Genomic DNA, 21,630 nt, shown 5'->3' with positions numbered 1-21,630 from the left:
AATTGATTTTTAAGCTTGCGTTAAAGCATACATTGGTCTGGTCATGCCTAAGGGGTTTAAAGGTGTATATATTAAAACATAAATAATAATAAATAAAGCCACATGGTATAATGCTTTTCCCAAGGGCTTTACCACACGGTGTAATGCTTTACCACACAGTGTAATGCTTTACTACACAGTGTAATGCTGTTCCCCGGTGCTTTACCACACGGTGTAATGCTTTACCACACAGTGTAATGCTTTACTACACAGTGTAATGCTGTTCCCCGGTGCTTTACCACACGGTGTAATGCTGTTCCCCGGTGCTTTACCACACGGTGTAATGCTGTTCCCCGGTGCTTTACCACACGGTGTAATGCTGTTCCCCGGTGCTTTACCACGGTGTACTGCTGTTCCCCTGTGCTTTACCACACGGCGTAATGGGGCGGCGCACAATTGGCCCAGCGTCGTCCAGGGTAGGGGAGGGAATGGCCGGCAGGGATGTTGGTAGAGCATGGTGTTTGCAACGCCAGGGTTGTGGGTTCGACTCCCGCGGGGGGCCAGTATGAAAAATAAATACAAATATGTATGTACTCACTAACTGTAAGTCGCTCTGGATAAGAGCGTCTGTTAAATGTCTAAAACAATTTTTTTTTAAATGTAATGCTGTTCCCCAGTGCTTTACCGCACAGTGTAATGCTTTACCGCACGGTGTAGTGCTGTTCCCCAGTGCTTTACCGCACAGTGTAATGCCTTACCGCACGGTGTAGTGCTGTTCCCCAGTGCTTTACCGCACAGTGTAATGCTTTACCGCACGGTGTAGTGCTGTTCCCCAGTGCTTTACCACACAGTGTAATGCTGTTCCCCAGTGCTTTACCGCACAGTGTAATGCTGTTCCCCAGTGCTTTACCACACGGTGTAATGTTGTTCCCCAGTGCTTTACCACACGGTGTAATGCTGTTCCCCAGTGCTTTACCACACGGTGTAATGCTGTTCCCCAGTGCTTTACCACACGGTGTAATGCTGTTCCCCAGTGCTTTACCACACGGTATAATGCTGTTCCCCAGTGCTTTAGCATGCGGTTTGGGATGTGAATATACCCCATGTTTGTTTCAGTGAAAGATGTTGCCAACATTGATTCCCTCTATCCACCTCTCAGGGATGATGCAGATGACTTCATAGCAGCGCACCGGTTCTCAGACATGCTGGTGAAGGTGAATCTGGACGAGACAGAGCCCAGGACTAGAGCCTCCTCCCTCGGCCCCAACACACAGACTGGACCTCTCCCTGGAAGACACTCTGAACATGGAGATGGTAACAACTTCCACTGTACCATTACCTTGGGTTGGTTTGCGGTTCTGTATGGCTCAGTTGGTAGAGCATAGTGCATGCAACGCCAGGGTTGTGGGTTCGATTCCCGGGCCACCCATATGTAAAATTGTATGCATGCGTGACTAAGTCACTTTGGATAAAAGCATCTGCTAAATGGCTTTTATTGTTGGGTTGAGAGGTAAACCTAATGTACAATGTGGTCTTGCTTAACTCTCCGTCCTTCAGTAGTTGATAGATCAGTGTGTCCATCAGGCTGATGTGTTATGTTCGCTAACAAACCAGCTAATAGCTGTTCTTTTCTCTGGTCTCCCTATCAGATCTCTCTACGGGGTTGCTGACCTTCACCCACCTGGGAAATGGGGATGTTATGGATCTAAAGGTATAGCCTCCCCTCCGTCCCCCTGTCCAGGCCTTTAGGATCCAGTATGAGTGGTCACCTTCCCTCCTTCCCCCTGTCCAGGCCTTTAGGAGCCAGTATGAGTGATAACCTCCCCTCCGTCCCCTGTCCAGGCCTTTAGGATCCAGTATGAGTGGTCACCTCCCCTCCTTCCCCCTGTCCAGGCCTTTAGGAGCCAGTATGGGTGGTAACCTCCCCTCCTTGCCCCTGTCCAGGCCTTTAGGATCCAGTATGGGTGGTAACCTCCCCTCCTTGCCCCTGTCCAGGCCTTTAGGATCCAGTATGGGTGGTAACCTCCCCTCCTTGCCCCTGTCCAGGCCTTTAGGATCCAGTATGGTTGGTAACCTCCCCTCCTTCCCCCTGTCCAGGCCTTTAGGATCCAGTACATGATACTAGAATGTAGTTGTAATTGTGTCTCTGTGATCCAGGTCCAATCCCTCCAAGGCTCCGTAGAGGACCAGAGTCTGGCCAGTGAGGGAGCCGACAGCGACCACTTCAGTGGGAGTGTCTCCAGCTTCCTGGCCAATGAGAAGCTCATGTCTGTGGACAGCATGAACAGTGATGTCACAGGTGAGGCCCCACCCCTTTCAGTGCACAACATTTATTTTTATTTAACCTTTATTTAACTAGGCAAGTCAGTTAAGAACAAATTCTTATTTACAATGATGGCCTACACCGGCCAAACCCGGACAACGCAGCGCCGCCCTATTGGACTCCCAATCACGGCCGGTTGTGATACAGCCTGGAATCGAACCAGGGGGTCTGTAGTGACGCCTCAAGCTCTGAGATGCAGTGCCTTAGACCGCTGCGCCACTCGGGAGCCCATGAGGCTTATTCAGGAAGATGCAACATTACTGACGATTCAGATTGAAATGTATAGTGCACAGCAGACGTTATACATTTGTCATAAAGGGAATAAGCAATTGTGCCAGCTCTATGCATTTCATTTCTATCTGCTACATTGTGAACATTCACCTTTCTGAACTCACCCCTGCTCTCTGTCTCTGGTGGTGGTTATAGCTGTGTATTGTGTCTGAACTCACCCCTGCTCTCTGTCTCTGGTGGTGGTTATAGCTGTGTATTGTGTTTGACTCGTTCTATTGATTATTGATCTGTGCCCGTGTGTGTTTGATCTCCAGATGACGACATGGACGTGAACGACCTGCAGGATGAAGAACTGGACCTGTACTTTAACAAGCTGGTTAGCCCTGCCATGCAGAGAGGACGGGTGGAGGGACAGGAGATACCTGTTGCTGTAAGACAGCCTCTTCCTCTGCTTTCTTCCCGTCTCCTCTTCTCCTCTTCTGACGCATCCGTTATTTATTTTTTAGATCTGTCTGTTTCTTCATTCATAATAATATTGTATTCATTTTCAGGACCAGCCAGCAAACCAAGACTATTCATCTCAGCCCAGTTCCACAGAACCACAGAAGAACAGATACCAGTTCCTGGATGACTATGATCAGGTAGATACAACTTCTCCATGACACAATTACTTTTATTATGCAACTCTCTATACAGACATGCAGTATTCAGTGTTTTCCATTAGCGTTGGCTAATCAGCTGGTTACAGACTTAATTTCAGCCGGTAACTTTTTCCCCTTCATATTAACTAGGCTACTTTTCATAGAAGTTTAAATCCACTAGTCCGTCGAGCCCTTTCCCGCTAGAATGAACAATATGTATATTCTAGCGATCTATTGATAGGCTAGGTGCCTGTCAGTCACAAAGCGAGCGACGACAGGGAAACACAGTCTGCTGTCTGTCCCGCCTCCCAATTTGTGTACTGTTGTTGTTTGCAGTCAAATTTCTTTACACAGAATTTCCACGTCTAAGTGGTAACGATGAGTTGAAATCCGCCACTTAGCCGATTTATAGTTTTTTTGGCACATTAATTTATTTTCACCTGTTTCTCATAGCCAGCTGCGAGGAGTCGTGGAGCATAGTAGGCTATTTACTGTGCTGTGATTGACAACTGAACAGCAAGTGTTGACTAGTGTATAAAAGGCGTCCAGCTGACTGAATGAAGTCTCCTATGTCCCTTTGCCATTCATAAATCATGCAATGTGGTTATATTTCCATGGTATCGAATCTGGACAAGTAAACCAAAGGGTTTCCTTTCCTAGGGGCTTGTCAGACAGGGACGCTAAAGTGAGTGACTCTCGTCTCGTCAGTCAGTTGTAGCCAATCCCATCGGTGACAGAGCTGTTCATTTGGCCGTCTAATTCTGGTAGGCTACTGCTATGCCTAGTCGTTTTGGTGATTCTGCAGATCAATGACGAAAACATTCTATGAAGATGGTGAATCATCACTGCAGGAACAATATGTAATGGAGAGTCTCATTCTGGTCCAGATATGATCATTAGGGCACTCACGGAATCCACGCATTAAAACTTGTTGACCTAAGTTAACCTAGGAATTAATTAAATGTATTGAAAATGTATTAATTAGCCCAGGTTTATCATTTTTAAATTTGATTTATTAGGATCCCCATTAGCTGACGCAAATGGCGACAGCTAGTCTTACTGGGGTCTGACACATAACGAAAATACATTACTGACAATACTTTACAATTAACATTTTAAAAACATTAACATGTAGTGTGCGTGTGCAGCTATCAGTTACACATACAGTGCCTTGCAAAAGTATTCATCCCCCTTGGCATTTTTCCTTTTTTGTTGCATTACAAGCTGTAATTTAAATGGATTTTTATTTGGATTTCATGTAATGGACATACACAAAATAGTCCGAAATGGAGAAAAAAAACTTGTTAAAAAAAAAACTATAAAAAAATAAAATAAATCACGGAAAAGTGGTGCGTGCATATGTATTCACCCTCTTTGCTATGAAGCCCCTAAATAAGATCTGGTATAACCAATTACCTTCAGAAGTCACATAATTAGTTAAATAAAGTCCACCTGTGTGCAATCTAAGTGTCACATGATCTGTCACATGATCTCAGTGTATATATACACCTGTTCTGAAAGGCCCCAGAGTCTGCAACACCACTAAGCAAGGGGCACCTCCAAGCAAGGGGCACCATGAAGACCAAGGAGCTCTCCAAACAGGTCAGGACAAGGTTGTGGAGAAGTACAGCTCAGGGTCTGGTTATAAAAAAAATATCTGAAACTTTGAACATCCCACAGAGCACCATTAAATCCATTATTAAAAATTGGAAAGAATATGGCACCACAACAAACCTGCCAAGAGAGGGCCGCCCACCAAAACTCACGGACCAGGCAAGGAGGGCATTAATCAGAGAGGCAACAAAGAGACCAAAGATAACCCTGAAGGAGCTGCAAAGCTCCACAGCAGAGATTGGAGTATCTGTCCATAGGACCACTTTAAGCCGTACTCTCCACAGAGCTGGGCTTTACGGAAGAGTGGCCAGAAAAAAGCCATTGCTTAAAGAAAAAAATAAGCAAACGTGTTTGGTGTTCACCAAAAGGAATGTGGGAGACTCCCCAAACATATGGAAGAAGGTACTCTGGTCAGATGAGACTAAAATTGAGCTTTTTGGCCGTCAAGGAAAACGCTATGTCTGGCGCAAACCCAACACCTCTCATCACCCTGAGAACACCATCTCCACAGTGAAGCATGGTGGTGGCAGCATCATGCTGTGGGGATGTTTTTCATCGGCAGGTACTGGGAAACAGGTCAACATTTAAGACATGATGGTGGCATGTCTGGTGGGGTAAGTGTGTGTGTAAGTTGACTATGCAGACAATTTGGAATTTCCAACACATGAATGTTTCTTATAAAAACAACAAGTGACAAGTCTTTCCTCAACTCTTAGACAAGGGACTGGCATGCATAGTATTTATATCAGCTCTCTGATTACAATGAAGAGCAAGACGTGCCGCTCTGTTCTGGGCCAGCTGCAGCTTAACTTGACCAGATGACTGGACAATAATCAAGATAAGATTAAACTAGTGCCTGCAGGCCTTGCCTTGTGGAGTGTCAAAAAAGCAGAGTATCTCTTTATTACGGACAGACCTCTCCCCATATTTACAAACATTGAATCTATATGTTTTGACCATAACAGTTTACAATCTAAGGTAACACCAAGTAATTTAGTCTCCTCAACTTCTTCAACAGCCACACCATTCATTACCAGATTCAGTTGAGGTCTAGAATTTAGGGAATGATTTGTACCAAATACAATGCTCTTAGTTTTAGACGTTCAGGACCAGTTTATTACGGGCCACCCATTCCAAAACTGACTGCAACTCTTTAAGGGTTTCAGTGACTTCATTAGCTGTGGTTGTTGATGCGTATATGGTTGAATCATCAGCAGACATGGACACATGCTTTGTTTAATGCCAGTGACTGCATCTTCAAAGTGGTAGGCATGTTGTGTAAATCAAATTATACAAACCCCCCAAAAATCTATTTTAATTCCAGGTTGTAAGGCAACAAAATAGGAAAAATGCCAATGGGGGGGTGAATACTTTCGCAAGCCACTGTACATGTCAGTACGTGCACACAACAAGTAGGTCACATGGGGGAGAGGCGTTGTGCCGTGAGGTGTTGCTTTATTTGTTTTTTGAAACCAGGTTTGCTGTTTACTTACGCTATATAAGATGGAAGGGAGTTCCATGTACTCATGGCTCTGTATAATACCGTACGTTTCCTTAAATTTGTTCTGGATCTGGGGACTGTGAAAAGACCCCTGGGGGCATGTCTGGTTGGGTAAGTGTGTGTCAGTGCTGTGTGTGTGTAAGTTGACTTAGGAAACAATTGGGAATTTCCTACATTAATATTTCTTATAAAAACAACAAGTGACAACAGTCTTTCCTCAACTCTTAGACAAGCGAGACTGGCAAGCATATTATTAATATTAGCCCTCTGATTACAATGAAGAGCAGGACGTGCCGCTCTGTTCTGTGCCAGCTGCAGCTTAACTAGGTATTTCGTTGCAGCACTTGACCATATGACTGGACAATAATCAAGATAAGGGGCGGCAGGTAGCTTAGTAGTTAAGAGCGTTGTGCCAGTAACCGAAAGGTCGCTGGTTCTAATCCCCGAGCCGACTAGGTGAAAAATCTGTCTGTGCCCTTGAGCAAGGCACTTAACCCTAATTGCTCCTGTAAGTCGCTCTGGATAAGAGCGTCTGCTAAATGACTAAAAATGTTTTTTTTTTAATAATAAAACTAGAGCCTGCAGGACTTGCTTTGTGGAGTGTGGTGTCAAAAAAGCAGAGCATCTCTTTATTATGGACAGACCTCTCCCCATCTTTACAACCATTGAATCTATATGTTTTGACCATGACAGTTTACAATCTAAGGTAACACCAAGTAATTTAGTATCCTCAACTTGTCCAACAGCCACACCATTCATTACCAGCAAGCTGATAGGTCTGCTGTTAGAACCAGAAAAGGCTTCCCTCCAGGCCTGAGGACAAATACTTTCCTCTAGGCTCATATTAAAGATATGATAGATAGGAGTGGCTATAGAGTCAGCTACCATCCTCAGTAGCTTTTCATCTAAGTTGTCAATGCCAGGAGGTTTGTCATTATTGATCGATAACAATTTTTCCACCTCTCCCACACTAACTTTACAAAATTTCAACTTGCAATGCTTTTCTTTCATTATTTGATTTTTAATGCATGAGTACGATGGCTCACTGTTTGTTGTTGGCATTTCCTGCTTAAGTTTGCCCACTTTGCCAATAATCATTAAATCATTAAAATAATTGGCAACGTCAAATGGTTTTGTGATGAATAAGTCATCTGATTCGATGAAAGAGTTGAATTAGTCTTTCTGCTCATAATGTTATTTAAAGTACTCCAATGTTTTTCCCCCCATTCTTTATATCATTGATATTGGCTTCTTAATACAGTTTCTTCTTCTTTGTTGAGTTTAGTCAAATTTCTCAATTTGCAGTAAGTCAGCCAGTCAGATGTGCAGCCAGACTTATTGGCCACTCCTTTTGCCCCATCTCTTTCAACCATACCGTTTTTCAATTCCTCATCAATCCATGGAGCCTTAACAGTTCTAACAGTCAGTTTCCTAACAGGTGCATGTTTATCAATAATTGGAAGAAGCAATTTCATAAATTCATCAAGTGCAGCGTCTGGATGCTCCTTCTTAATCACATCAGACAAACCCAATTTTATGATCTCTTATACACTGTTTTAGGTCAAGCTTTTGGGACTTTGGCTTTTCTGGATATAACCACTGTATTGTGATCACTGCATCCAATGGGTATGGATACAGCTTTAGAACAAAGTTCTACAGTATTAGTAAAAATGTGATCAATACATGTGGATGATCTTGGTAGGTTGATTAATAACCTGAACCAGATTACAGGCACTGGTTACAGTGAGAAACTTCCTCTTGAGCGGACAGCTTGATGAAAACCAGTCAATATTCAGGTCCCCAAGAAAGTAGACCTCTCTGTTTACATCACATACACTATCAAGCATTTCACACATTATATTAGATACTGACTGTTAGCACTTGGCCTATAGCAACACCCCAAAAGAAAAGGCTTTAGATGTGCCAGGTGAGCCTGCAACCATAACACTTGACCTTAGATCTTCTCTAAGCATTACAGGGATATGGCTCTGAATATACAGCAACACCTCCCCCATAAGCGTTCCTGTCGCTTCTATAGATGGTATATCCTTGTATTGCTATTGCTGTATCATCAAATGAATTATCTAAGTGAGTCTCAGAAATGGCTAATATATGAATGTTAGCAAGTTATTGATTTCATGAACCTTATTTCTAAGGCTCCATATATTAATATGGGCGGCCCTTTCTTGTGTAGCTTGTCAGAGATGATAATAATATGGAAAAGAGCAAACCAAAGCATAAGATAATTTGTGATTCCTGCAACTTTCTGAAGATGTGAGGAGAATGCCCCTGTGTGTGCGGCGCGCCCATCTACCACTTTGTGTAGCCGTTAGCGATGATGCGAATGAAAACAGTCTCCTGGTAGATGGAAAGGCTTCCCTATAAACCTTCTCAGTTAAATGTTAACTACAAAGTAGCCTATGCTTACCTGGCAGAATGATATTATGTTTATTTTCATCAGCCCAGTGGGTATTTGTTTTGCAAACTCGAACATCACGTGTGTGTGCTACAAAAACACAGCTTCTTGCTAGGTGCACACTGGAATTAAAGGGAAACTGCACCAAAAATCTAATTTGTACAGATTTTTCCCAGACCTCAAAAGTGATCTAATGATGTGGTTTCCACATTATTGTGGACTTTAGAACATCCAATGTTTTTTTCTTCTTCTGTTAATAGTGTGATTTTTGAGAGCGAAAACCTGAAAAAAATGGGAGAGAACTGAAACCTGGAAAAACAAAACCTTTAATTTATTTTTCAAGATTATTTGTGCTATTTACTCCCATTTTTCTGTTTAATAAAATACATAATTTGAAGCACGAACATCATTGTGGTGATTCATATGTACATTAAAACTGTAAACAAGACCTTTCAAGAGAAGATAAATTAAAGGTTTAATGTTCTTAGTCCTGATCATATATCCAAAACAACAATACACTGAATTCATACATGTTCAGTAATTTAAATTGTAAAGTCATGTCTTTCTACACAATACCACAACAAATTTTTCCAAGCTGGGAGGTGAACTCGATAAAGTATTGAATCATTTTGTGTGTATTTCGGATGGAATCAAGTTAGTAGAATGTACCAGATTACACAAATTCCGACCACCTCAGGGGAGCCTGGTTGGCTGCTCCTCTGTACTGGTGGAAAACACTGGTATATTGATACCTTATTTATAAAGCTGAAGAGCAGCTCTGTCATACACTGGTCAGCCAATGGAGCTTGTTCACAACTGGTAGGCTTTATTCATCTTCCTTTACAAACAACACACTATATTAGTATTCTATTTCAGCCTGAGTTGTTTTCACTAAGATTGGGTTGTTTGTCCTGTTGTGAGGATTTCCAGATGCCTGACGTGCGGCTGGCTGCTACAGGGATGGACTCGTGTCCTGGTAGTGATGAGGAGGATACTGAGGATGAACTGGAGGCAGCTAGGAGACACAGCAGTTCTACCAGACACAGACTACTGCTGCCCAGCACCACCCGACAGCTGGTACGATCTGTTTCTGTCTCTTTCTCTCTGTCCCTGTCGCTCTGTCCCTGTCTCTGTTGCTGTCTCTGTCAGCTCTGTCCCCGTCTCTGTCGCTCTGTCCCCGTCTCTGTTGCTGTCTCTGTCCGCTCTGTCCCCGTCTCTGTTGCTGTCTCTGTCGCTCCGTCCCCGTCTCTGTTGCTGTCTCTGTCCGCTCTGTCCCCGTCTCTGTTGCTGTCTCTGTCGCTCTGTCCCCGTCTCTGTCGCTCTGTCCCCGTCTCTGTTGCTGTCTCTGTCCGCTCTGTCCCTCTGTCTCTGTCGCTCTGTTGCTGTCTCTGTCGCTCTGTCCCCGTCTCTGTTGCTGTCTCTGTCGCTCTGTCCCCGTCTCTGTTGCTGTCTCTGTCCGCTCTGTCCCTCTGTCTCTGTCGCTCTGTCCCCGTCTCTGTTGCTGTCTCTGTCGCTCTGTCCCCGTCTCTGTTGCTGTCTCTGTCGCTCTCTCTGTCTCTGTCGCTCTGTCCCCGTCTCTGTTGCTGTCTCTGTCGCTCTGTCCCCGTCTCTGTTGCTGTCTCTGTCCGCTCTGTCCCTCTGTCTCTGTCGCTCTGTCCCCGTCTCTGTCGCTCCGCTGTCTCTGTCGCTCTGTCCCCCGCTCTCTGTTGCTGTCTCTGTCGCTCTCTCCCCGTCTCTGTTGCTGTCTCTGTCCCCCTCGCTCTGTCCCCGTCTCTGTCGCTCTGTCCCCGTCTCTGTTGCTGTCTCTGTCGCTCTGTCCCCGTCTCTGTTGCTGTCTCTGTCCGCTCTGTCCCCGTCTCTGTTGCTCTGTCCCCGTCTCTGTCGCTCTGTCCCCGTTGCTGTCTGTCAGCTCCGTCCCTCTCTCTGTTGCTGTCTCTGTCCCCGTCTCTGTTGCTGTCTCTGTCGCTCTGTCCCCGTCTCTGTTGCTGTCTCTGTCCGCTCTGTCCCTCTGTCTCTGTCCGCTCTGTCCCTCTGTCTCTGTCGCTCTGTCCCCGTCTCTGTCGCTCTGTCCCCGTTGCTGTCTCTGTCAGCGCCGTCCCTCTCTCTGTTGCTGTCTCTGTCGCTCTCTCCCCGTCTCTGTTGCTGGCTCTGTCCCCGTCTCTGTCGCTCTGTCCCCGTCTCTGTCGCTCTGTCCCCGTCTCTCTGTCCCTGTCTCTTTCTCTCTCACTGCTTCTGTCTGACCTTCGTGGTTTTCAGTAGAAAACACACAAAGTTGAACAACGTTGCAAAACAGAATGTAGAAATCAGTCTCAACCAATCTTAATTGATAAGTTGTTGTGGCATGTGGTTTCAAAATGTTTTCTCCCAAATAATCCTACTGCACACAACCTTGGGTTAGCCTGTCAGACTAGAGGTAATGTGTTATGTCTGTCTGGGTTAGCCTGTCAGACCAGAGGTAATGTGTTATGTCTGTCTGGGTTAGCCTGTCAGACCAGAGGTAATGGGTTATGTCTGTCTGGGTTAGCCTGTCAGACCAGAGGTAATGGGTTATGTCTGTCTGGGTTAGCCTGTCAGACCAGAGGTAATGTGTTATGTCTGTCTGGGTTAGCCTGTCAGACCAGAGGTAATGGGTTATGTCTGTCTGGGTTAGCCTGTCAGACCAGAGGTAATGGGTTATGTCTGTCTGGGTTAGCCTGTCAGACCAGAGGTAATGGGTTATGTCTGTCTGGGTTAGGTGGGAGAGAGCAACCGCCCCAGCTTCAGACCTGGGCTGGAGGGAGGCAGCTCTGACGAAGAAGCTTACTCTGGTCGTAACCCTCCTCCTCTAACTGGGATAGAACACAGACACTCTGCAGAGGGCCAAGTCATCAACACTGTAACAGGTAACATATACTGAACAAAAATAGAAACGTAACATGTAAAGTGTTGGTCCCATGTTTCATGAGCTGAGATAAAAGATCCCAGTTAATATTCCATACGCACAAAAAGCTTATTTCTCTCAAATTTTGTGCCCAAATGTGTTTACGTCCCTGTTCGTGAGCATTGACAAGATAATCCATCCACCTGACAGGTGTGGCATATCAATAAGCTGATTAAACAGCATGATCATTACACAGGTGCACCTTGTGCTGGGGACAATAAAAGGCCACTCTAAAATGTGCAGTTTTGTCTCACAACACAATGCCACAGATGTCTCAAGGTTTGAGGGTGCGTGCAATTGGCATGCTGACTGCAGGAATGTCCACCAGAGCTGTTGACAGAAAATGTATTGTTCATTTCTCTACCATAAGCCACCTCCAACATCGTTTTAGAGAATTTGGCAGTACATCCAACCGGCCTCACAACCGCAGACCCCGTGTATGGCGTTGTGTGGGCGAGCAGTTTGCTGATGTCAACATTGTAAACAGAGTGCCCCATTGTGGCGTTGGGGTTATGGTATGGGCAGGCATAAGCTATGGACAACTAACATAATTGCATTTTATCGATGGCAATTTGAATACACAGAGAAACCGTGACGAGATCCTGAGGCCCATTGTCGTGAGGCTGCCATTCTTGGCCAGGACTGCTGCCTTTCTTGGCCAGATTTCAAATCTTAATGAGCCCTTCCTGGTTAAATAAATAAAAATAAAATAAAAATGGTTGTGCCATTCATCTGCCGCATGTTTCAGCATGATAATGCACGTCACCATGTCGCAAGCATCTCTACACAGTTCCTTGAAGCTGAAAATGTCCCTGTTCTTCCATGGCCTGCATACTCACTAGACATGTCACCCATTGAGCATGTTTGGGATGCTCTGGATCGACATGTATGACAGCATGTTCCAGTTCCTGCCAATGTCCTGCAACTTCGCACAGCCATTGAAGAGGAGTGGGACAACATTCCACAGGCCACAATCAACAGCCTGATCAACTCTATGCGAAGGAGATGTGTCGCGCTGCATGAGGCAAATGGTGGTCATACCAGATACTGACTGGTTTTCTGATCCACAGCTCTACCTTTTTTTTAAGGTATCTGTGACCAACAGATTATCTGTATTCCCAGTCATGTGAAATCCATAGGTTAGGGACTAATGAATTTATTTAAACTGACTGATTTCCTCATCTGAACTGTAAGTCAGTAAAATCTTTGAAAATGTTGCATGTTGTGTTTAAGTCACCTATAACTGGTAATGCTATGTAAAATGCTTTATGGGACAAATCATAATTTGACAGCCATGGGTGTAACTATTATTTAACTCACGTTTGCCTAAGTGTTCCATTCACATCAATGTATAAATTACATAAAGGTTTGTTACACCCACAGTTCTCAAGTTAGGATTTTGGATCCACTAACCTCTCTTGAGTGGGTCCACTAACCTCTGAGTGGATGTGTGTTATTCACCAGGAGGAGGAGGAGGGGGTGATGGGAGCAGTGGGAGTGAGGAGGGAGGGAACGATGGAGTGTCTTCTCTTCCCCTCTCCACCTCCTCGGCCCAGACCACCTACGATGTGCTGCGGGGGCTGGGGATCCTGGGGGGCAGCGTGATGGGAGAGAATGCCCAGGACCCTCACTCTCTACTGGGGCTGAGCCGGGGCAGCCTGATGGGGGACCGTGTGGGGCCGGTGGGGACAGGAGAGAACAGCTCTGGATCCCAGAGGATGTCTCCTGTCAACTGGAGTATGTCCTTAGACAGACAGGAGGCGCTGGTGAGTATTCTATTGGCCTTTTCCCATTACAACACTGGTCTGGACTGAGACTTTGAATGTGGCAGGAGTTGTACCTTGAGCCCAGGAGTTCCTCCAGGTCAGGTCACACTGTCAGGAAAGACTCCTGGCCGACCACTACCCTGTGTTCTGTGCTATTTACTGCAGTAATACTGTTACCTGAAGTGAAGTGATACTGTTACCTGAAGTGAAGTGATACTGTTACCTGAAGTGAAGTGATACAGTTTCCTGAAGTGAAGTGATACGGTTACCTGAAGTGAAGTGATACGGTTACCTGAAGTGAAGTGATACTGTTACCTGAAGTGAAGTGATACTGTTACCTGAAGTGAAGTGATACTGTTACCTGAAGTGAAGTGATACTGTTACCTGAAGTGAAGTGATACTGTTACCTGAAGTGAAGTGATACTGTTACCTGAAGTGAAGTGATACTGTTACCTGAAGTGAAGTGATTCTGTTACCTGAAGTGAAGTGATTCTGTTACCTGAAGTGAAGTGATTCTGTTACCTGAAGTGAAGTGATTCTGTTACCTGAAGTGAAGTGATTCTGTTACCTGAAGTGAAGTGATTCGGTTACCTGAAGTGATACGGTTACCTGAAGTGAAGTGATTCTGTTACCTGAAGTGAAGTGATTCTGTTACCTGAAGTGAAGTGATACTGTTACCTGAAGTGAAGTGATACTGTTACCTGAAGTGAAGTGATACTGTTACCTGAAGTGAAGTGATACTGTTACCTGAAGTGAAGTGATACGGTTACCTGCAACATGGAGACCTGCATAATCTTTCCCCCTCCAATAATATATATATATATATATATATATGTATGTGTATGGTTTGGTTGTGCAGGATGCCATGGACAGTACAGAGTCTGCAGTGGCAGGGGAGGGTCAGGGTGTCTTGGATTCTATATACCTGAGGACTGGTGCTGGACACTGGAGACCCCAGGACATGACCAACACCTCTCACTTCCAGACCACACAGAGCAGCTTCCACCTCTCTCAGGTGCGTATGCACACACACACACACACCAAAACATTAGGACATGCTGCCCTTGGTAAACATCTAATTTGATGTTATTGAGTGCTGACCTTCTATACCAGGTGCTGCCTCCGCATTGTGATGAGGAGGAGGAGGAGGAGGAGGAGGAGGAGGGGAGGCCTGCTGCCTTGGGGCTAAGACGAGGTCCATGTGGGGACTCCTCTGCACCTCCTGGTCCTCCTGGCCTGTCAGACAGGAGTCAGGGTGAGGAGGGTCCTCTCTCCACCTCTCTGGAGGCTAAGTACCTCTCCCAGAGCTTCCACCAGGAGGACTCGTCTCACTCTGACAGCGACTGGAACCACTGCCGTGATAACCTGGAGATCCAATCAGGTACGTCCCAAATGGCACTCCCTATGTAGGTCACAGTGTATTTCATTGCCCATATTACAGGTATTGGTGTGTGGGTTGCATCAGGGTCTTTCTAGAAATAATGAGGCCGATGTGCGACATTGGGGATCGACATTTCAAAATGGTTTGAAACAAAAATAAAAAATATTCTTATGCAGTTCCACATGTGTACATTGGCCCATAACTCCACCTATATAACAACATAGCCCTAGGACTATACATCCTTGAAGCAGGGTTCATACAGACATCAGCAAGTCAAATTCAGGGACTTTCAAGCACTTCATTGTAATTGTTATATAATTGTATAATTTATATCATTGTACATACAGGGCCTAATATACAGCGAGGGGAAAAAGTATTTGATCCCCTGCTGATTTTGTACTTTTGCCCACTGACAAAGACATGATCAGTCTATAATTTTAATGGTAGGTTTATTTGAACAGTGAGAGACAGAATAACAACAAATAAATCCAGAAAAACGCATGTCAAAAATGTTATAAATTGATTTGCATTTTAATGAGGGAAATAAGTATTTAACCCCTCTGCAAAACATGACTTAGTACTTGGTGGCAAAACCCTTGTTGGCAATCACAGAGCTCAGACGTTTCTTGTAGTTGGCCACCAGGTTTGCACACATCTCAGGAGGGATTTTGTTCCACTCCTCTTTGCAGATCTTCTCCAAGTCATTAAGGTTTCGAGGCTGACGTTTGGCAACTCGAACCTTCAGCTCCCTCCACAGATTTTCTATGGGATTAAGGTCTGGAGACTGGCTAGGCCACTCCAGGACCTTAATGTGCTTCTTCTTGAGCCACTCCTTTGTTGCCTTGGCCGTGTGTTTTGGGTCATTGTCATGCTGGAATACCCATCCACGACCCATTTTCAATGCCCTTGCTGAGGGAAGGAGGTTCTCACCCAAGATTTGACGGTACATGGCCCCGTCCATCGTCCCTTTGATGCGGTGAAGTTGTCCTGTCCCCTTAGCAGAAAAACACCCCCAAAGCATAATGTTTCCACCTCCATGTTTTACGGTGGGGATGGTGTTCTTGGGGTCATAGGCAGCATTCCTCCTCCTCCAAACACGGCGAGTTGAGTTGATGCCAAAGAGCTCGATTTTGGTCTCATCTGACCACAACACTTTCAGCCAGTTCTCCTCTGAATCATTCAGATGTTCATTGGTAAACATCAGACGGCCCTGTATATGTGCTTTCTTGAGCAGGGGGACCTTGAGTGCGCTGCAGGATTTCAGTCCTTCACGGCGTAGTGTGTTACCAATTGTTTTCTTGGTGACTATGGGCCCAGCTGCCTTGATCATTGACAAGATCCTCCCGTGTAGTTCTGGGCTGATTCCTCACCGTTCTCATGAGCATTGCAACTCCACGAGGTGAGATCTTGCATGGAGCCCCAGGCCGAGGGAAATTGACAGTTCTTTTGTATTTCTTCCATTTGCAAATAATCGCACCAACTGTTGTCACCTTCTCACCAAGCTGCTTGGCGATGGTCTTGTAGCCCATTCCAGCCTTGTGTAGGTCTATAATCTTGTCCATGACATCCTTGGAGAGCTCTTTGGTCTTGGCCATGGTGGAGAGTTTGGAATCTGATTGATTGCTTCTGTGGACAGGTGTCTTTTATACAGGTAACAAGCTGAGATTAGGAGCACTCCCTTTAAGAGTGTGCTCCTAATCTCAGCTCGTTACCTGTATAAAAGACACCTGGGAGACAGAAATCTTTCTGATTGAGAGGAGGTCAAATACTTATTTCCCTCATTAAAATGCAAATCAATTTATAACATTTTTTACATGCGTTTTCTTGATTTTGTTGTTATTCTGTCTCTTACTGTTCAAATAAACCTACCATTGAAATGATAGACTGATCATTTCTTTGTCAGTGGGCAAACTTACAAAATCAGCAGGGGATCAAATACTTTTTTCCCTCACTGTAGAACCCCCCCCCCCAAAAAAAAAACATGCAAAATGTGTCAAAAAAAGTAGGTCATTACCACTAAGAATTATATATATTTTTGGCCTTGCCAATGCATTGATATTCAAATTATAACATTTGTAAAGAATAATGTGGACCTGCCGGACTGAATATATTGGATGGATGGTGATTTCTCTGTGCCCTGTGTGGCTGACACAGGCATAATAAAGCCATGAATAGTGGTAGCTTTAATCTCAGGCACACATAATAAAGCCATGAATAGTGGTGGCTTTAATCTCAGGCACACATAATAAAGCCATGAATAGTGGTGGCTTTAATCTCAGGCACACATAATAAAGCCATGAATAGTGGTAGCTTTAATCTCACCATTTGAATCTCACCATCGCTGTTTTTATAATGAGAAAGTGACCAAAAACCAGGTTCAGTTTTTAATGGAAGGATTTGTATGGAAAGCCAAATTGAAGCCAACATTAGATCTGTCGTCCTCCATAATAACCTCATTAGATCTGTCGTTCTCCGTAGTAACCTCATTAGATCTGTCGTTCTCCGTAGTAACCTCATTAGATCTGTCGTCCTCCGTAGTAACCTCATTAGATCTGTCGTCCTCCGTAGTAACCACATGGTTTTACCGCCACAGAGTAGCTCAACACCCTTCAATTGAAGCGGCGGGAAACAAACGAAAGTGGCCACATCTCACAAAAACGGATCAAAAATTAATTCACTGGCCGTTATAAGGCAGCAGGAGAACAAATTGGCTACAATAATTACAAGGACATTGAGGAAATGTCAGTTTTTCGAAGTAGGCCTATTCCAGTACTTGAATTTCTGAGCTCCATATTCAAGTTAAAAAAGGCTGCTTCAAGCCCCTTGTATTGTTTAACATTGCTGGTGTAGCATGGAAAACAAAATGTATTTCTTATTTCATTACCAGATCATATTATGAAGAAGCCCACTAGGCTATGTAATTTTTTCATTATTCATAATAGTGTTGGATGTTGCGCGATAGTAGACAGTGTCCAATCTGAGGCACAAAAACACATGAAAACTCAAATCCTTGACGCTTTCTCTGTTAAATCTAAGGAGACCCTGCTGTAATTCAAGCAGACAACCGATGATCAACATCAATTCGCTAGGGATATTAGATCCAACTTGGATCCAGGCACAACTGTCTTCACCGGCGTAACCAATGAGACAACAAAATATTCTGGACATTTCTTGTGAACACCTTTTTTCTGTCACATGGGCTGTTGTTGCATTGCATGCACTATCACAACAGCTGTTAGTCACTTGACTGTCATTCACAAAATTCCTTCCTGGATCAGATGTGTGAAAATATCATGGCGTAACTAAATCAGCTGGACACCAAATGTGCATCCAATAAGTATTATGGGATGGTAGTCCCCTGTAGCTCAGTTGGTAGAGCATGGTGCTTGCAACGCCAGGGTTGTGGGTTCGTTTCCCACGGGGGTCCAGTATGAAAATGTATGCACTCACTAACTGTAAGTCGCTCTGGATAAGAGCGTCTGCTAAATGACTAAAATGTAAAATTATGCATAATCATTGAAGAACCACGATAATGACTGGTAAGGTGATTTTCAGTTAGAAGCATTCGATTTTGCAATCGCATTGATTTTGGGGGATTTGTGTGCCCATGAGAACTGTTTTCACCCCATAACATAAGGAGACACAAAATGTTACGTAGTTAGACTGCATTTCTGAGATCTCTACACAAAAAATGTCTGACCGCTAGAGCCAGGATCCTTACAGGGTTCATGTTTAATATCTAATTTAACTGATTAACGCTTAATATATGATATAACAACTTACACTGCCATAAGTTAATGGACAGAAAAGTAATGTTTTGTCATACTATTTTGGACCAATCTGTCAAGACACCAACCATGAGAAAGGGTTAAACAGGTTTTAAATCAACTTTTGAATGTTATTGAATGTAGCTGTGATCCACCCCTTTTATATCTTAATGTAATGACACGAAAACAATTGTCCGATTATTATCGACGACTTTATCAACAGCCGTACCAAGTTGTCCAGCCTAGTAAATCCTCACTGGTACCCTAGTTTCTAGAACGGGTCAGTGTATCTCATTGCCCTCTGTGTGTGTCTGAGTTCCAGCCTCTCACAGTGGTGTGGTCTACCAGAATGAGGAGGGGAAGTGGGTGACTGATCTGGCTTACTACTCCTCCTTTGAGAAGGAGGTGGATGGAAACCAGCTGTCTGAGGAGGTAGCAGACCTGTTCCAGGGTGAGGACTTTGTTCCAGGCGGTAAGTAGAGAGGTTATTGTCAAACTGTTCTTTTTTTTTTTTTTTTGCTGTACATGTAAAATAGGGATTTGTGTGTTGTTACTACGGTCATGATTACTAGGTGGTGTGTGTGTGTGTGTGTGAAACACCGAAACGTTGGTACAAAATATCCATTGTAAAACTGGTGGTTTGGATGCTGATTGAACGAACAGCGTTCCAAGCTGTGCTGTATTGGCCGTCAGACACGCCTACTGTATGCCTGTTAACAGTTCCATCTGAAAATGATCACTGCGCTTCATAAGATTATCATGTTCATGTTGCTGTCCGAATCATCTCGACTCACACGTTATTTCCCCTTGCTTCCAGCCATGCATTTAGTTTGGTACAGCGGGGGTTAATGATTCTCGCTGTCTGCCTCTTCGACCTCGGAAACATTGTTTCACTTTGGAATTTCGATCTCTTTAGTACCATACATAGAGAGTGAACGGTGCCCAGACGATCTCTTTAGTACCGTACATAGAGAGTGAACGGTGCCCAGACGATCTCTTTAGTACCGTACATAGAGAGTGAACGTGCCCAGACGATCTCTTTAGTACCGTACATAGAGAGTGAACGGTGCCCAGACGATCTCTTTAGTACCGTACATGGAAAGTGAACGGTGCCCAGACGATCTCTTTAGTACCGTACATAGAGAGTGAACGTGCCCAGACGATCTCTTTAGTACCGTACATAGAGAGTGAACGGTGCCCAGACGATCTCTTTAGTACCGTACATGGAGAGTGAACGGTGCCCAGACGATCTCTTTAGTACCGTACATGGAGAGTGAACGGTGCCCAGACGATCTCTTTAGTACCGTACATAGAGAGTGAACGTGCCCAGACGATCTCTTTAGTACCGTACATGGAGAGTGAACGGTGCCCAGACGATCTCTTTAGTACCGTACATGGAGAGTGAACGGTGCCCAGACGATCTCTTTAGTACCGTACATAGAGAGTGAACGGTGCCCAGACGATACAACCTTTTCTGAGCTGGACGAAATCACACATCAACGTCATAATCATGGACTTATCCAAGTAAATGCCAATAGAAAAAAATGCTCAAACTAATGCAGCTAGTGACCTGTCATTCCAGGTTCAATGTTTTGAGTTAGCTGAAGATGGCTGGCTAGCAAGCGACAAGAACGCTATCCAGCCTGCATAGCAACCATTTTGTTTAGAATGGACGACCAGTCCTTTTCCATAGCAATTATGCAAAAATAATTAACGACTTGGTCGCGTCTATTAGTAACATGACCAAAATGACTAACAACCAGATTTTTGTCCGGACTATATCTTCCTGTGGAAGAATGAAATTGTATAAATTGACTTATCAAAATAACTTTTTTATTTGAATATGTTGGTAACAGTTTTATAAAAGCAATAAGGCACGTGAGGCAGTACCATAAATAGTCCCAGGTAAATGGGTTGACTGGCTCTATTTTGACGGGCCGAACGGTGCCATTTACCTGGGACTGTATTCATGATACAGCACTGCCTCGCGTGCCTTAATGCTTCATTAAATGTTGGAAGAATGAAGATCACCAGTGTGCTGGAGTTGTCCTATTTATTGTCCTCCAGGTAACGCCATAGAGAAGATCATAGAAGACCAGAAGGAGTTTGAGAAGGAGAACCAGTTCATGCAGGAGGAGGTGATGGAGCCTGCCTCCACCAGTCCAGGTCTCCTAGCTGACTCCTCCTGGAGACTCCCAGCCAGCAGCCACATCCTAATGAGGGCCAGCCAGGTGTCCCAGGAGCTGGATAGAGGGAATCAGAGCTACCTCCGTCTGTCTCTGGGGACCTTCTTCCAGCAGCGCTCCGAGGCCCTGGGCTGTCTTGGGGACGACAGGGAGGACGATGCAGTCAAACGGGTACGGGACTTCTATGTCCTTCTATTGACTTCCACGGCCAGGCCACCGCTCTACCGCCACTGACTGACCACCGCTCTACCCCCACTGCTCTACCCCCACTGACTGACCACTGCTCTACCCCCACTGCTCTACCCCCACTGACTGACCACCGCTCTACCCCCACTGCTCTACCCCCACTGCTCTACCCCCACTGACTGACCACTGCTCTACCCCCACTGCTCTACCCCCACTGACTGACCACTGCTCTACCCCCACTGACTGACCACTGCTCTACCCTCACTGCTCTACCCCCACTGCTCTACCCCCACTGACTGACCACTGCTCTACCCCCACTGCTCTACCGCCAGGGATTCATCAAATGTTTCTATTCACGTAGTCTCTTAGGGTTTGTGTCCTTCTAGTTCACGAATCCGAGGCTTCATCCCGGTCCGAAACCTGCCCGCAGTGCATATGGCACAGTAGGGAAACTTAGCCCTGTCTGATACTACTACTGAGGGTTTAAGCCTGTGATTTTCCCATCACCCTTCTGACTTGACCAGTTTGTTGTATCTTCTCTCCAGCCGTCGTTTGGTTATGTCATCACCTCTCCAGAGAAGAGGGAACCGTTTCCTCTGATTCGACCATCAGACTTCCTCTCTCAGGACAGCTCAGTCCACAACGACACCCTCCCACTCACTGACCACGACCACACCATGAACACAGGTAGGTACTCTGGACGTCCAAGACACTTATTC

At 45.0% G+C, this 21,630-nt stretch overlaps 1 protein-coding gene across 3 annotated transcripts in view; it reads left to right on the top strand.

Moving 5' to 3' along the window:
* The window catches only part of cep192 (centrosomal protein 192), a 60,903-nt gene that overhangs the window by 4,111 nt on the left and 35,162 nt on the right, over positions 1-21,630 (top strand). For 2 of the 3 annotated variants that reach the window (XM_045226140.1, XM_045226139.1), the window contains exons 4-16: positions 1,139-1,293; positions 1,629-1,690; positions 2,137-2,278; positions 2,848-2,963; positions 3,085-3,174; positions 9,627-9,782; positions 11,440-11,587; positions 13,090-13,391; positions 14,251-14,406; positions 14,505-14,772; positions 18,862-19,011; positions 20,607-20,896; positions 21,457-21,598. In XM_045226140.1, the coding sequence (XP_045082075.1) occupies positions 1,139-1,293; positions 1,629-1,690; positions 2,137-2,278; positions 2,848-2,963; positions 3,085-3,174; positions 9,627-9,782; positions 11,440-11,587; positions 13,090-13,391; positions 14,251-14,406; positions 14,505-14,772; positions 18,862-19,011; positions 20,607-20,896; positions 21,457-21,598 (2,177 nt within the window). The remainder of the gene's footprint in view (positions 1-1,138; positions 1,294-1,628; positions 1,691-2,136; positions 2,279-2,847; positions 2,964-3,084; positions 3,175-9,626; positions 9,783-11,439; positions 11,588-13,089; positions 13,392-14,250; positions 14,407-14,504; positions 14,773-18,861; positions 19,012-20,606; positions 20,897-21,456; positions 21,599-21,630) is intronic. The other variant, XM_045226141.1, reaches the window with a different exon arrangement.

The sequence above is a fragment of the Coregonus clupeaformis genome, chromosome 17, assembly GCF_020615455.1.
Source record: "Coregonus clupeaformis isolate EN_2021a chromosome 17, ASM2061545v1, whole genome shotgun sequence".
NCBI lineage: Eukaryota > Metazoa > Chordata > Actinopteri > Salmoniformes > Salmonidae > Coregonus > Coregonus clupeaformis.
This window is presented reverse-complemented; position numbering and strand designations above follow the sequence as displayed.